The sequence below is a fragment of the Cornus florida genome, unplaced genomic scaffold, assembly GCF_030987335.1.
Source record: "Cornus florida cultivar Cherokee Brave unplaced genomic scaffold, ASM3098733v1 CherokeeBrave_3.0.0_Hap2_Chr11, whole genome shotgun sequence".
NCBI classification, from domain to species: Eukaryota; Viridiplantae; Streptophyta; class Magnoliopsida; order Cornales; family Cornaceae; genus Cornus; species Cornus florida.
The window spans coordinates 53485833-53498077 of record NW_026775581.1 but is presented as its reverse complement, the minus strand read 5'-3'; the positions used below and the strand labels follow the sequence as shown (position 1 = coordinate 53498077).

Sequence of the window (12245 nt, the reverse complement as noted above, 5' to 3'; positions counted from 1 at the left end):
AAAAATCATCACCACTTTTACCATTTCTGTTAAATTAATGTCCCTGCATAATGACAAAGATAAAGTGAAATTATTTAACACCCACTTTGAATTTGATCGGCTTTACTACTGGTACTTTGAGTTGTATCATCTTTCTCTGGCTCCATGAACATTTTTGAGGTGCTTTGAGCTCCCAAGGACTCTTATTTATAAATAAATATGTATGAATCCACTGTGACCGGCCATAGGCTGTGGCTATTGTCATTTGTCCAACGCCAAAGAAAATTTGGTCACTGCCACTAGAGATGTGAGGGTATTGGTAGGGGCCACTCGATGTAACTCGGGCCTCAGGCTCAAAAAGAAAAAAAAAAGAAAAAAAATAAATTTTGGCCTTTTCATATCATAATATGCAATCTATTAATTATTAAATAATACTTAATTAAAAATCATCATTGCTTTTAAAAAATATGAGTAAAAATAGTTACAAGACTCACAACTCACAAACAAATAACTCACAAACAAATATATGAAAAATATAGATATATACAAATTTATAATAACAAAAGTTAGTAAAACTAAAAAATAATTAAAGAAAAAGAACCTGATTTAGAAATTTGAAAATTTTTCAATAAAACAAAAGTGCGTTCAAATTGAGATTTGAGAATAATGAATATTGAGTCGAGAAGAAAGAAAATTATAAAATTGTAATGAGAGAGGACTGAGAAAGGAAGATTAGGAATAAGAAAAAAAAAAAATAAAAAAAAATCTAAAAAAAGAGAACGGCTAAATATTTACAGTATTGCAACTTACCCAAAATATATATATATATAGTGTTGGTGTAAAAATAACGTGTATAAAAAAAAGTGTGTAAGATAGACAAAGAAAAAATATATTATTTAAGAATATAAATATTTGGGCCCATTTTAAAGTGTGTGTAATTGTTAGGGTTTGGTTTACTCAACAACCATGAATGAGGAGGAGAGAGAAATTGTGAAAAAAAAATGAGATATTTTGGGAGATAAATAATTTCTCTCTTGAATGAAAAGGCCTGAATAGATAAGGAGAGAGAAAACATAAAAAAGAAGAATTATTTTAGGAGATAAATTCTTTAGAATTAGTGTACAATTAGGAAACAATTACAATATCTTATATACAAGGCAACTATAATATTTTGGGGCTTTTTTATTAGTTGGGACCTTAGGCGACCGCTTAACTCGCCTAAGACTGGAGCCGCCTTTGGGTGTTGGGTTGTTGAACGAGTATCATATCAGTTAGAAAATAAAGAAATTTGAAACTTATATGGGTAAAAGTCAGTTATTCCACCTAATAGATTAACCTTTCGAGTTAGACACCCATAAACCCAACAATTGGTTTCAGAGCTAGGTCCCAAGGTTCCAAAGAATCGCACGTGGACCTCGTTCAAGGGGGGAATTGTTGGATAGTTGAACGGGTCTTACATCGATAAAAAATAAAGAAATTTGAGACTTACACGGGATAAGAATCATTCCATCTAATAAATCAACTTTTTGGGTGGGACACCCACAAGCCCGACAACATAGAGTGACCAATATATGAAAATTTGAAACAGCTTTAGACGAAGCATCTTTTAGTACCAATAGCATTCTCAAACCATTCTTAAACTTAAAAATACAACAGTATATATGGATAAGGTACACACACCAACCCGTTCCATTACATCAAACGATTGGCAAACCATTATTAAACTTAAGAAATACAACAATATATATGGATAAGGTACACGCACCAACCCAGATATTAGCTAGACCAAATCCATTCATGTTCATACAAGTAAACCAACCAACCAGAATGCAAAAAACAAATCCATGCTCATACGGGTATGTGATTGATGAACATTGAGATGATGTGATCTTTCCATACTTTTTTTGGATGAGTGTATCCGTCATTTTTCTTGAAAAGGACATCCATTAATCGGGTAAGGTTGACAATCCTTCTGAGGAGATGCATGGAGATGGAGTTTGGCTTGAGGCATTCCTCATTGATCTCTTTCCATGCATTTTCAATCCTTCTATTGAACTCGTCAATTACCTCTTCTTTTGACATGCCTGCATGCTCCTTCATGTAGCATATAATCCCTGTAGCAACATGCCCCTTCTCCAAATCTTCCTTCAAAGGTTAAAGATTTATAACTGTTAAGAGATTCACATTATAACATATATAACAAAACAATTGATCAAACCGGCCAATACAAATGGCATGCTATTAATATTAATTTCATTATCCAACTTTTTCATATATCTATACCTTGTAGTCTACTATGTCATCCATGAGCCTCACAATTGTACTAGAAGCCACAAGAATTTTAGGTTTATCTTTTATCCAATCAAATGCCTCAGTCGTAGCAATTGCTCCCATGCCCACAAAGGATGATGTAGTGAGTAAGTAATAACCAGCGCTGTTAAGCGCATTGCTCATGAACTCATCGAAAGATGGCACATATCCTTCTTTACACCACTTGGCCTCCATGTGGTAACTCCTCGTTATCTCTTTAAACTGTTCGTGTTAGACATAATAAATCCATGTTAATTTACGTTAAAAATTTAATTAAGGTCGAAATAATAATCTTTCTTAAGCACATGAATTGAGAAACGAAATGACTAAATGGGGTGAAAGGACTTGGATAAGTCGTACAACATTTGGTTCAGAAAAAAGAAAAGAAAAAAAGGTAGTGTGTGAGTTAGTTGCCATGCACAATGAAAAAACAAAAAACATACAGCATATTTTGAGCCATCAACGCTGTAAGATCTTCCTTGCTTTGTCATTTCCTTGTCGAATTCCTCGTAGAGATTTATGATAGCTCTATAGTATATCTTCATGTAATCCGGGAGCTGTTCAATAACGCTAATATCCAACCTGAAAGTCAACAACGTGATTTCCATATTCATTCAATTGAAGATTAAACATAATCATCGACAACGAATCTTTTAGTTCCTCTTATAGCATGCATAGGAAAACACCGTAAAACTTGTATAGTTGAGGCCGGCTTACATATGAGAAAGCCTCAATATCCAGGGTACTTACACGTGGTATATCCAGCCAATTAACAAACATAAAAACTCTCAATTTCTTCTATATCAAGGCAAATTGATAATTTTTAAGTATGTCCATTAGCAAGGGGTACCTCCTATACAATACCCTGGAGTATTGTAGACTTTATCATTACATAGGTTTTGGAGTAGTTGTCCAAAAATTCAAAGTTCATTAAGGGGGAAAAAAAAGTAGAAAAAAAGAAAAGAAAATTAATTTGAGAGTTGCAAGTACTTATCGACGTATAACCTTTCCTGAAGAAAAAAAAAACAAAAAAATCCTCTAAAAAAAACTTATCGATATATATATATATATATATAAGGAATTTGGGAGTACAAATATTATACCTTTGCATTGCATCTGTAAAAAGTTTGAGTTCTTCAATTGTACCATATTCATCATAAATGTCATTTAGAACTGATGTCATAACAATTATTTTAGCGAGTATCATCCGTCCAAGGGAATAATGAGGTTCAAAATACGCAGTCATAGCCCAGAAATAGCACTCAACTACTCTGCTCCTTGCATACGGAAGTTTTGATTCAAAGCCTAAGTCTTTCCACCACCTATGTAAAACAGAAGAGATAAATTAGATTTACCCAAAAAAAAAAAAAAAAAACACAACACACAAGCAAACACCTACTCATTACCTTGACATGTGACATAATTCTTGCTTGTGTGTCAACTGTAATAGATTGAAGTCAAACTTTGCAAGTTTCAGTAACAATTCATTCTTAGAAGCGTCTTCTTCATAGATAGAGATGTAATGCCTTGCCTCTGATCTTGGGATGCCCTTGTGAAGGGGTTGCTCTAGGGCATGCATCACTTGCTTTGCAAGAAAAGGGCTTAATTCATCAGTTACCATTGACTCCAGGTGAGTGGTTGTGAAAGCAAGAGCCTCATCTAAAATATCTTCTCCATTTATCCTCAAATGTGAAGCTTCATACAAGCTTAGCATACCCATAACATCTCTGGTAAGGTTTTCATTGAATTTACCATTGTTGTCTTTAAATTTGTTGAAGACATCTGTTTCACAAGCCATCATATATCAGCCATGCATGAAACTATATATATTGACCGCAAGTGATGCATGTGAATGTTGAATTCTTGAGCATACAGCCACTACATCTATATGTACGTGTGAATGCATGCTCTCATATATATATATGTGTGTGTGTGTGTGTGTGTGTGTGTGGTGAGGAGCTTAATTACCACAAGACATGTTATAACCATGTTGTCTGAATATTCGAAAATGAATAGCAGCTGTGCTCAAATCGTTGTAGTCTTCATGATCTTCCAAGTGGGCATGGGAATGAAAGATTTGTTCCAACTTCTCTTCCATCTCTTTCTCAAAGTGATAGGACACACCAAGGCGTTCGAGTGTGTTAATCAAATTCATTTTCTCTGATGCTTTACTCTCTGCATCTATTAGCATGCTTCTCACTTCTTCTTTCAACACTTCAACCTCTTTACCATACATTTCAAATGCCTGCAAACCCAAATCAGAGCTATGTAACCATATAGAGGCATTCGATCATTATACAAATACACTTGCTGAAAATGTACATATTATATATATAGCAGATAATTGTTACCTGGTTATCTAGATGGAATGAACTGAAACGATCACCCCATAAACTGGGCTCGAAGTTTGATGAAGGCCGAAAAGTGTCGGGCTGGCAGTTAATCGGATTATCAGCTTTAGTGGAGGCCATTTTAAGATGTAGGATAGTGCACTGACTAGTTTTTCTTAATACCAAGAGTAAGAGAGTTACATAAAAGGGCTATGTAATAATAGAGACTTCTATGCGTGTATTTATAGAGAGAAATTGAGTGATTTCGAATACATTAAGTTGAATATGCCTCTTTTCAGATATGCCAATGTTTCTAGAGTGATAATACTTGACATGACATGCTAGAAAGATTGGAAGACTGACACTAAATATATATATATATTTGTGTTTGATTTAATTGTGTATACGTCATAATCTTATGGATCTAAATTAATGTACAAATTAAATGTGACATGTTTATGTTTTATCATCAATTCATTTATAAATAAATTAAATGTGACATGTTTGTGTTTTACCATCAATCCGTTTGTAATTTGATTGGATCAATTTAACTTTTAAAAATTACCGTTTAATTTAAATGTGTATTAATTTAACCTTAAGAATATAAAATTTAGTTATGTGGTGCCAAATAATAATCATGTTGCACTAGTTTGTATAGACCCGTATAACAATGAGCTTTTTCCTAAAAAAAACATGAATAGCTACAAGGTCATTTACTGTACACGTGTTTGGTGGAAGATGATGGATGTGGTGGTGACGGAAGGCGGTGGTGTACGTTGACGGAAGGCGGTGGCAGTAGCGAAATGTTGTGGTGGTGGAGGCGGCGATGGAAGGTAGTGGTGAAAGACGATAACAATGGCGAAATGCGAGGGATGGGACTGGTGGTGGAGGGTGGCGATGGCGGTGTAGGAAGGTGGTGCCGGAAGACAGTGAAAGGCGACGATTGTGTCAGTGGCGGCGGCAAAAGGCGGTGGTTGTGGTTGTGGTTGTGGTGGTGGGGGAAAGCAGTGGCAGTGGCCAAAAATTTCAGTCCTCATAATGCATTTATATTTCATCAGTTTAGACATACGTGTGTAATAAATTTTCATTCTAAGAAATAATCATTCCCATTCTAAATGTCCTACCAAACAAGGAAATAGTTGGAACCATTCCATTCCTATCCACATTCTAAGATCTTTCATTCCACCCTGTATTAAAACTCCTAAATTCTATTCTTTATCTCAACTTTATTTTATTTTTTCTCTCTCAATCATTACACCAGCACTATTAGTTATTGAAAATATTTTTTTTCTTTCTATCATTCACTTATTATAAAGTTTGTTTGTTTGCTTTTTTTTTTTTTTTTTTTTTTCACTCCTTCGTCTCAATTCACTTTTATTCACTCACATGTTTTGATATTTTGAGACACTTCATGTAACGTCCCGAAATTTTATTCACTCCCCTATTTTTTATCATGATTTTTATTGATAGTTATTTTAAATTAATTTACATATATAGTTAATTGATGAAAGAAAGTATAAAATTTTAATTGAACAAGAAAGCATGTTATTGGGTGGAATATATATTATCAAGTATCTTTGGACAACCTATACTTCTAAATTTGATGCATGTTCACTGTATATATGTGCATATATATATATATTTGGATGGACACGTACGCGTTTGTGATTAAGTTGCCTGATGCATAAGTTGTTATAGTGTGTAATGGTTATGATTTAAATAAATAAATAAATCAATATATATATATATATATATATATATATATATATATATATATGTGTGTGTGTGTGTGTGTGTGTATGTTTTTATGATTTGAGATGAAAGTACCATTGTTATATGGGACAAGCATCACCTCCAATTGCATAGTGCAACCATTTTCTCCAATTAAAATAAGTGGCTGAGAATGTGCCACATTAATTAAAAAAATTGGATAACTAATTTTTTACCACCCCCCTTTAAAGTTTTAAATATTGTATTTCATATATATATAAACTTTAAATATTATTTCTAAAATACATTACGCACTGTTGTCTTCCTTTCTCTCTCTAAAATTTACGCACGACTGTCTTCCTTTCTCTCTTTAAAAGGGAAGAAGGAATAGTACCAACGGCGGTATGAGGCGAAGAAGAAGAAGGGAAGAAGGAAAGTTTAAGGTAAAGAAGAAGGGGAGAAGGAAGGTCTGAGGGTTAGTGTTTGAATTTTGAATAAATGAAGACGAAAAAGAAGGAAAGGGAAAACGAAGAAGAAGGGAAGAATGTCTGAGGCTAGGTTGGAAAAGTTAGGATGCACCTTAAGAAAATGTTGGGATTCACCGTAGAAAAATGTTGGGATGCATCTTAGGAAAATGTTGGGATGCACTTTACAAATTAGTTAGGATGTTTGCACGAAAATGTTGGGATGTACTAAGAAAATGTTGTGATGCACCACTTTACAAATACGTTGGGATATATGTTATGAAAATGTTGTGATGCAAGGCTAACGTCGAAGCAAATGAGAATAATTTGGGATATACCTATAATTTTCAGATTTTATTTTCAAGGAAATTCTCTTATTTCCATAAGAAATGAATGGCAAAAACAAAGAAATTGTACCCCTTGCTTCGATTTGGAAAAGTCTGATCCAACCTTCAATTTGGAAATAAAATCACTTATCCTATTTCGAAACAAATCATAGAATCCAAATTTTGGGAGGGAATAAAGTAGACTAAGATAGGGGTGTCATAATTTCTTTAACCTCTAATTTACAAGTGTTATATGTGATTTTTTCTTATTATGTATGTTGTTGTATTTCTATTCTTGATTTAGAAAGAAATTTTTTTCAGGGAAATAATTTACTCAATTCACGTTTTGGGTATATATAAATAATAAAACTCAGTGCATTGTGAGTATGTATGTGATTATAAGATTGGGTAATTAAAGTGCAAAAAAAATAAAATAAAATAAAAATAAAAAATAACTTTCAACAGCTATTGGCCTTTTGCAACAAATCTCTCTAAACTATTAATTTGTTGTAATTAATAACATTTCAATTAACTCCCATTACCGAAAATGCTAAAAGACACTTTTACCCCTAATCAAAACAGTGGAGTTTTGGCAGTTACCCACTTAAATTGATGATGTGCAAGGAAAATATCTCAATGACCAATAAGAATGTGACAACTCACCTAACCTTTTTCTTTTCTTTTTTACTTTGTTTAGCACCCAATCTTACACACACTCTTCTTCGTCTCTTTCCTCACACCCATCTCCATCATATTGCACCTAATTTGTTTGAAAACAACCAAGGGTGGTGTTCATTCACTCAAATCTCTCTCTTTAGTCCAAAGTATCCATAACGGTTCCATCTCTCCTACATAATAATTATGACCCCAAAACAACAACGTAAGTATGACAATAGGCGCATATATAGGACACACTCATCTCCACTATCAACAGCTAACACCTATCTGATTCTCCACCTCCATGGCATCTCCACCAACTCTCTTCTCTTTCTAAAGTTCCTCTTTTGTACATTAATAGATGGACAAAGAAAAAAAAGTAAAATAATTTATAATCCACCATACTTACTCGTAATCGTCTAATTATTATTATTTTTTTCAATTTCTTACTGTATGTTGATCATTTATTATTATTTTTTTATTATTATTGCGCAAAGGAATTTTGTCCTCGAAATTTGCCTTTTACCTTAATCAAAAAGCTCTGGAAACCTTGAACGGATCAAGTCTTCCTGTTCCCAAGTGCACTCGGCCTCATTATGATGACTTCACTAAACACGCACTGGAGAAATAACCTTGTTGCGAAGAACCTGATCCTTATGGTCAAGAATACGACATGGTGGCTCTACATATGTCGCATCAGGCTGCAACTCAATCTCACCAACATCTATATGCTGATAGTGATCCTCATCTCGCAGAAATTTCCGCAACATGGACACCACAACCAAAAAAGCTTGAGAGTTGTGTGTGTTTAGGAGGTGGCCAAGTTTTACATTTATAAAAAGCCACTACTACCTTTCTCTATATAAAATATAGATAGGGCGAGTAGGGATTGTCCCAAGGGATTTGATGGTGTATCGAATTGTGAACTATGGTAATTAGGGTTAGTAGGTCGAGTGATCACACAATTGGTTGGTTGGTTGATTATACTAAATGAGCTAAACTATAATAAAGCAATGTAATAAGATAAAGAGTAAGTAAGAAGGAAAGGTCTTGGGGTGTAGAGATCACCACCAAACAATACTATTCCAAACCATAATCAAGTGACTAATGAGGGAAATGAATGTGTTGCAACAATGTTGTGTGTGTAAAAGACATTCAATTGGTAAGGGTGACTCAACAAGTGTAAATTGTCTCAATCAACATGTGTGAGGCCACAATACATCTATTGGTAGAGGAATATATTGTCTAAACATCATGTGAAGATAACAAAATAACAATTCAAGTCATTGAACCTTTCATTAAGCTCATAGTCCAAGCAATCCATAAGGATGACTTAGTTAAACATGCATTATCTAATCATCATGTGAGAGGTACAAAATATCTATTGGGAGAGGAATAAATTGTCTAAACACATGTGAAATATACAACATATCATAACTAATCATTAATCCTTCATTAAGCTCAAAATTCCTTTACACCACAAAATTAGAGCATATGTTTCTTGCATTCAAAAGCATGGAACATCAAAGAACAAGCATGAATTGTTTCCCCAACTAACACTACACTACTTAAAAGAGAAACACAATCCATCAAGGAATAAGTATGAACCATCTAGAGACATAACAAGAGCATTACATTAAGAACTTCATATTTTGGCAATCTCAAGATTAAAGGCATTAATACACATAGACATGCATCAATAACATTAAATCTAGAGGTGAGCATCTACTCTAGCATACATAGACATATAGATAGAGAAAATGATCAATTAGAAGCATTAATCCATAGAACTCAATGAATAATCAAGATCTTCATAAGTTCAAGAATCAAAATATGCATTACAACACAAATCCCTCAAAATTACACAAGATTAGGTAAAGAAAGCATGTTTGGGGCTAACTCTAGCCCCAAGAAGATGTCTAGCCACTCATGGTAGTGATGATCCAACCCTCAAGGGCTAACTCCATGGCTGTTCCTTGTAGATGAAGATCTCCTCCAATGGTTGCTCTAGCTTCCTCCCTTCTTCCTCTCCAAGAATAGCCTCCAAGATGATTTTCAATGTGTGACAAGAGACTCTAGGCTCTTCTCCAAAAAGTGTATCATATTCCTTATATAGGTAGGTCAAATACACCCTATGATGAGCTGTGGTCGTGCAAGGCATATTCTCCAATGATTGGGTGAAGGACGGAATAAATGAGCTGGACTTTAACTTTTTCTCGCTGGAGGAAGTTCGATCGATAGAACCTTAACTTGGATCGATCGAATATGGGTTCGATCGATCGAACTGCATCTTGGATCGATCGAAGTGGTCTGACTCCTCCGGATAAGGACAAGGCTGAGATATTTCAAAGATATTTATGGGGAAAAGGACAAAAGTGGTTGGTAGGCGTACAGCTGTGGATAAGATCAATCATTTGAATAGGACAAAATAGGGTTCGATCGATCGAAAGTGATGTTGGATCGATCGAACTTGGAATTTCAGCAAAGGCCAAGGTTGGATCTATCGAGAAGTACTGTGATCGATCATAGATGTTCGATCGATCGAACTCTAAGTTGGATCGATCGAACTTTTCAGCTGCACAACTTTGATTCCTTTTTGCTCCTTTCTTTCTCCACTTTGCTCCCTCCTTTGGTTTATCTCAGGATTGCTTCAATTAAGCTCTTATTTGGCCGAGTTAGCTCAATTTTGGGATTAGTGCCTGAAAATATAAATAACACGTAATAAGTCTAAAATGGTAAAGTAAGATAGATAAAGGTACTAGAATGCTTAAGCTTAACGGGTTTAAATGCGCACTTTTCAGTGCTCATCACACCCCCAAACTTAAATATTGCTAGTCCCTAGCAATGAACTAAGAAGTAAAGGAATGAAATGAACAACTAAACAAGTATAAACTGGAAAGCAAGTAAAATGATAGCGCCACTTTCGTAGGGAACACGATTGCATTTAGCATATGCAACAAGCCTTTTAAACCCCTAGGTTACCCCTAGTGGACGAGTAAAGTCTCGTGAGGGTTTCCAGAAATGGTACCCACAAACATTAAGCTCATTCTTTCAAAAGAGGCACCAATATTACAAACAAGCATTGGGAGAAAACTACCTCAAGTATGCAATTTTTCAACCATTTTCAAGCAATCTCCCAAAATCTCAACATCAAGCAAGCAAGTATGGTCCTCCACATATCAAGAAAATGATCATGAAAATCGAAACAAGTCTAGAATCCATGTGAGAGGTCCGGCATCAAGTGTGTTGCTATCTTAGCCAACTAGAGAAGTAATCACATCCTTACCCTCAAACTAGCACACAAATCTAGTACCGATCATCAAGATAAGAGAGTGGACCTTTTATTAAAGCTTTATTGTTCTAGGTGCGCTTATTCTTTTCACTCTATATATATATTTTTTTATTATTATTTTTTTTATTGAGGATCAAAGATGGAAGTATTGTGCAATATGTTGATCTCTTAAGCTTTCTAGAAGATTCATGTAGCGAGCTTTAGGTCAATGACTCCCAAACCAGATGGCTTTAGGGCATTAGGTGTTAAGACACCCCTACGGACTTACAAACTCAAATCAACTAGGCTACAAATCAAGACAACAACCATCTAATCATTTCCCACTTCTCACCTTTTGGGAGAAGTCCTCACTTTTATTGCTTTATGCAACTTCTTCTTCTTCTTCTTTTTTTTTTTTTTTTTCAATTCAATTATTAACCTAGAGTTTGGGCCCTCCACCTTTTGGCGCGAGAAGTTCACTGCTTAATGAGGCAAGAATCCCGGCTACTCAATGAAAAGGGGTTGTTATCCACCTTTATCAAGAATGAAAGCTTTCAATGCACTACTAGCCCAATTGGGATATAACCAATTCAATAATCAACAAAGCATGTACCCCACAATTGAATGCTAGCGTGCGCCGGTGCTAGTGTAGAATCCTAGAATGAATCTCAAAACAATCACAAAATCAGGATGATGTGGACCACAAATGCAAGCAAGATATCAATCTTTTGAAAAATTTACTCCTAAATGGCATCCTCAAGGCATACAAGGAGTATTGGACTCTCAAGTCAAGCAATTTTTAAATTTTAAGCAATATAGTCCTCAAAAGATCAAAATCATAGCTAGAAATGGACCAAGTATAGAAATATCCCTCAAATACACAAGACATGCTCAAAATTTGAATTTTAAAGTAACACTGAAACATACACCAATACCCCCAAACTTAAACTGCATATTGTCCTCAATGTGTGAAGAGAACAAAGGAAAGAGTATACCAGTGCTTTAGACATGAATGATCGGGATAGAAGTATCCAAAGTGGGTGGCACGGCCCCCCCAAACTTGGGATAAACTGTGGTCCTGAAAAGTTTGCACTCGGATAAACTCATTAGATAACAAGATAGGATAATCAGTGCACAGTGGACATGCAAGTGTAAGATGGGATAATCAGTGCACAGTGGAATTTTTTTTTTTTTGAAT

General features: G+C 34.8%; 1 protein-coding gene across 2 annotated transcripts; it reads right to left on the bottom strand.

The window, feature by feature from the left end:
• Window positions 1-1571: 1571 nt before the first annotated feature.
• Window positions 1572-4946, bottom strand: LOC132286084 (valerianol synthase TPS8-like). 2 transcript variants are annotated; one of them, XM_059788340.1, is made up of 7 exons: window positions 4641-4946; window positions 4258-4534; window positions 3696-4071; window positions 3393-3611; window positions 2733-2871; window positions 2263-2511; window positions 1572-2124 (listed from the first exon to the last, which is right to left on the bottom strand). In XM_059788340.1, the coding sequence occupies exons 1-7, from the start codon at window positions 4758-4760 to the stop codon at window positions 1828-1830; spliced, it is 1677 nt and encodes a 558-aa protein (XP_059644323.1). In that variant the 5' UTR covers window positions 4761-4946; the 3' UTR covers window positions 1572-1827. The 2 variants fall into 2 exon arrangements, with proteins under 2 accessions (XP_059644323.1, XP_059644324.1); XM_059788341.1 differs by having other exon boundaries at window positions 2002-2120.
• Window positions 4947-12245: the final 7299 nt, after the last annotated feature.

Excerpts from the sequence above, each read along its gene's own strand:
- LOC132286084 (XM_059788340.1), bottom strand. The coding sequence starts at position 4,760 with ATGGCCTCCACTAAAGCTGATAATCCGATTAACTGCCAGCCCGACACT. Across the intron at positions 4,072-4,257 it reads TGGTTATAACATGTCTTGTG|ATGTCTTCAACAAATTTAAA; the intron begins GTAATTAAGCTC and ends CTTGTGAAACAG. Across the intron at positions 2,125-2,262 it reads ATGACATAGTAGACTACAAG|GAAGATTTGGAGAAGGGGCA; the intron begins GTATAGATATAT and ends TAACCTTTGAAG.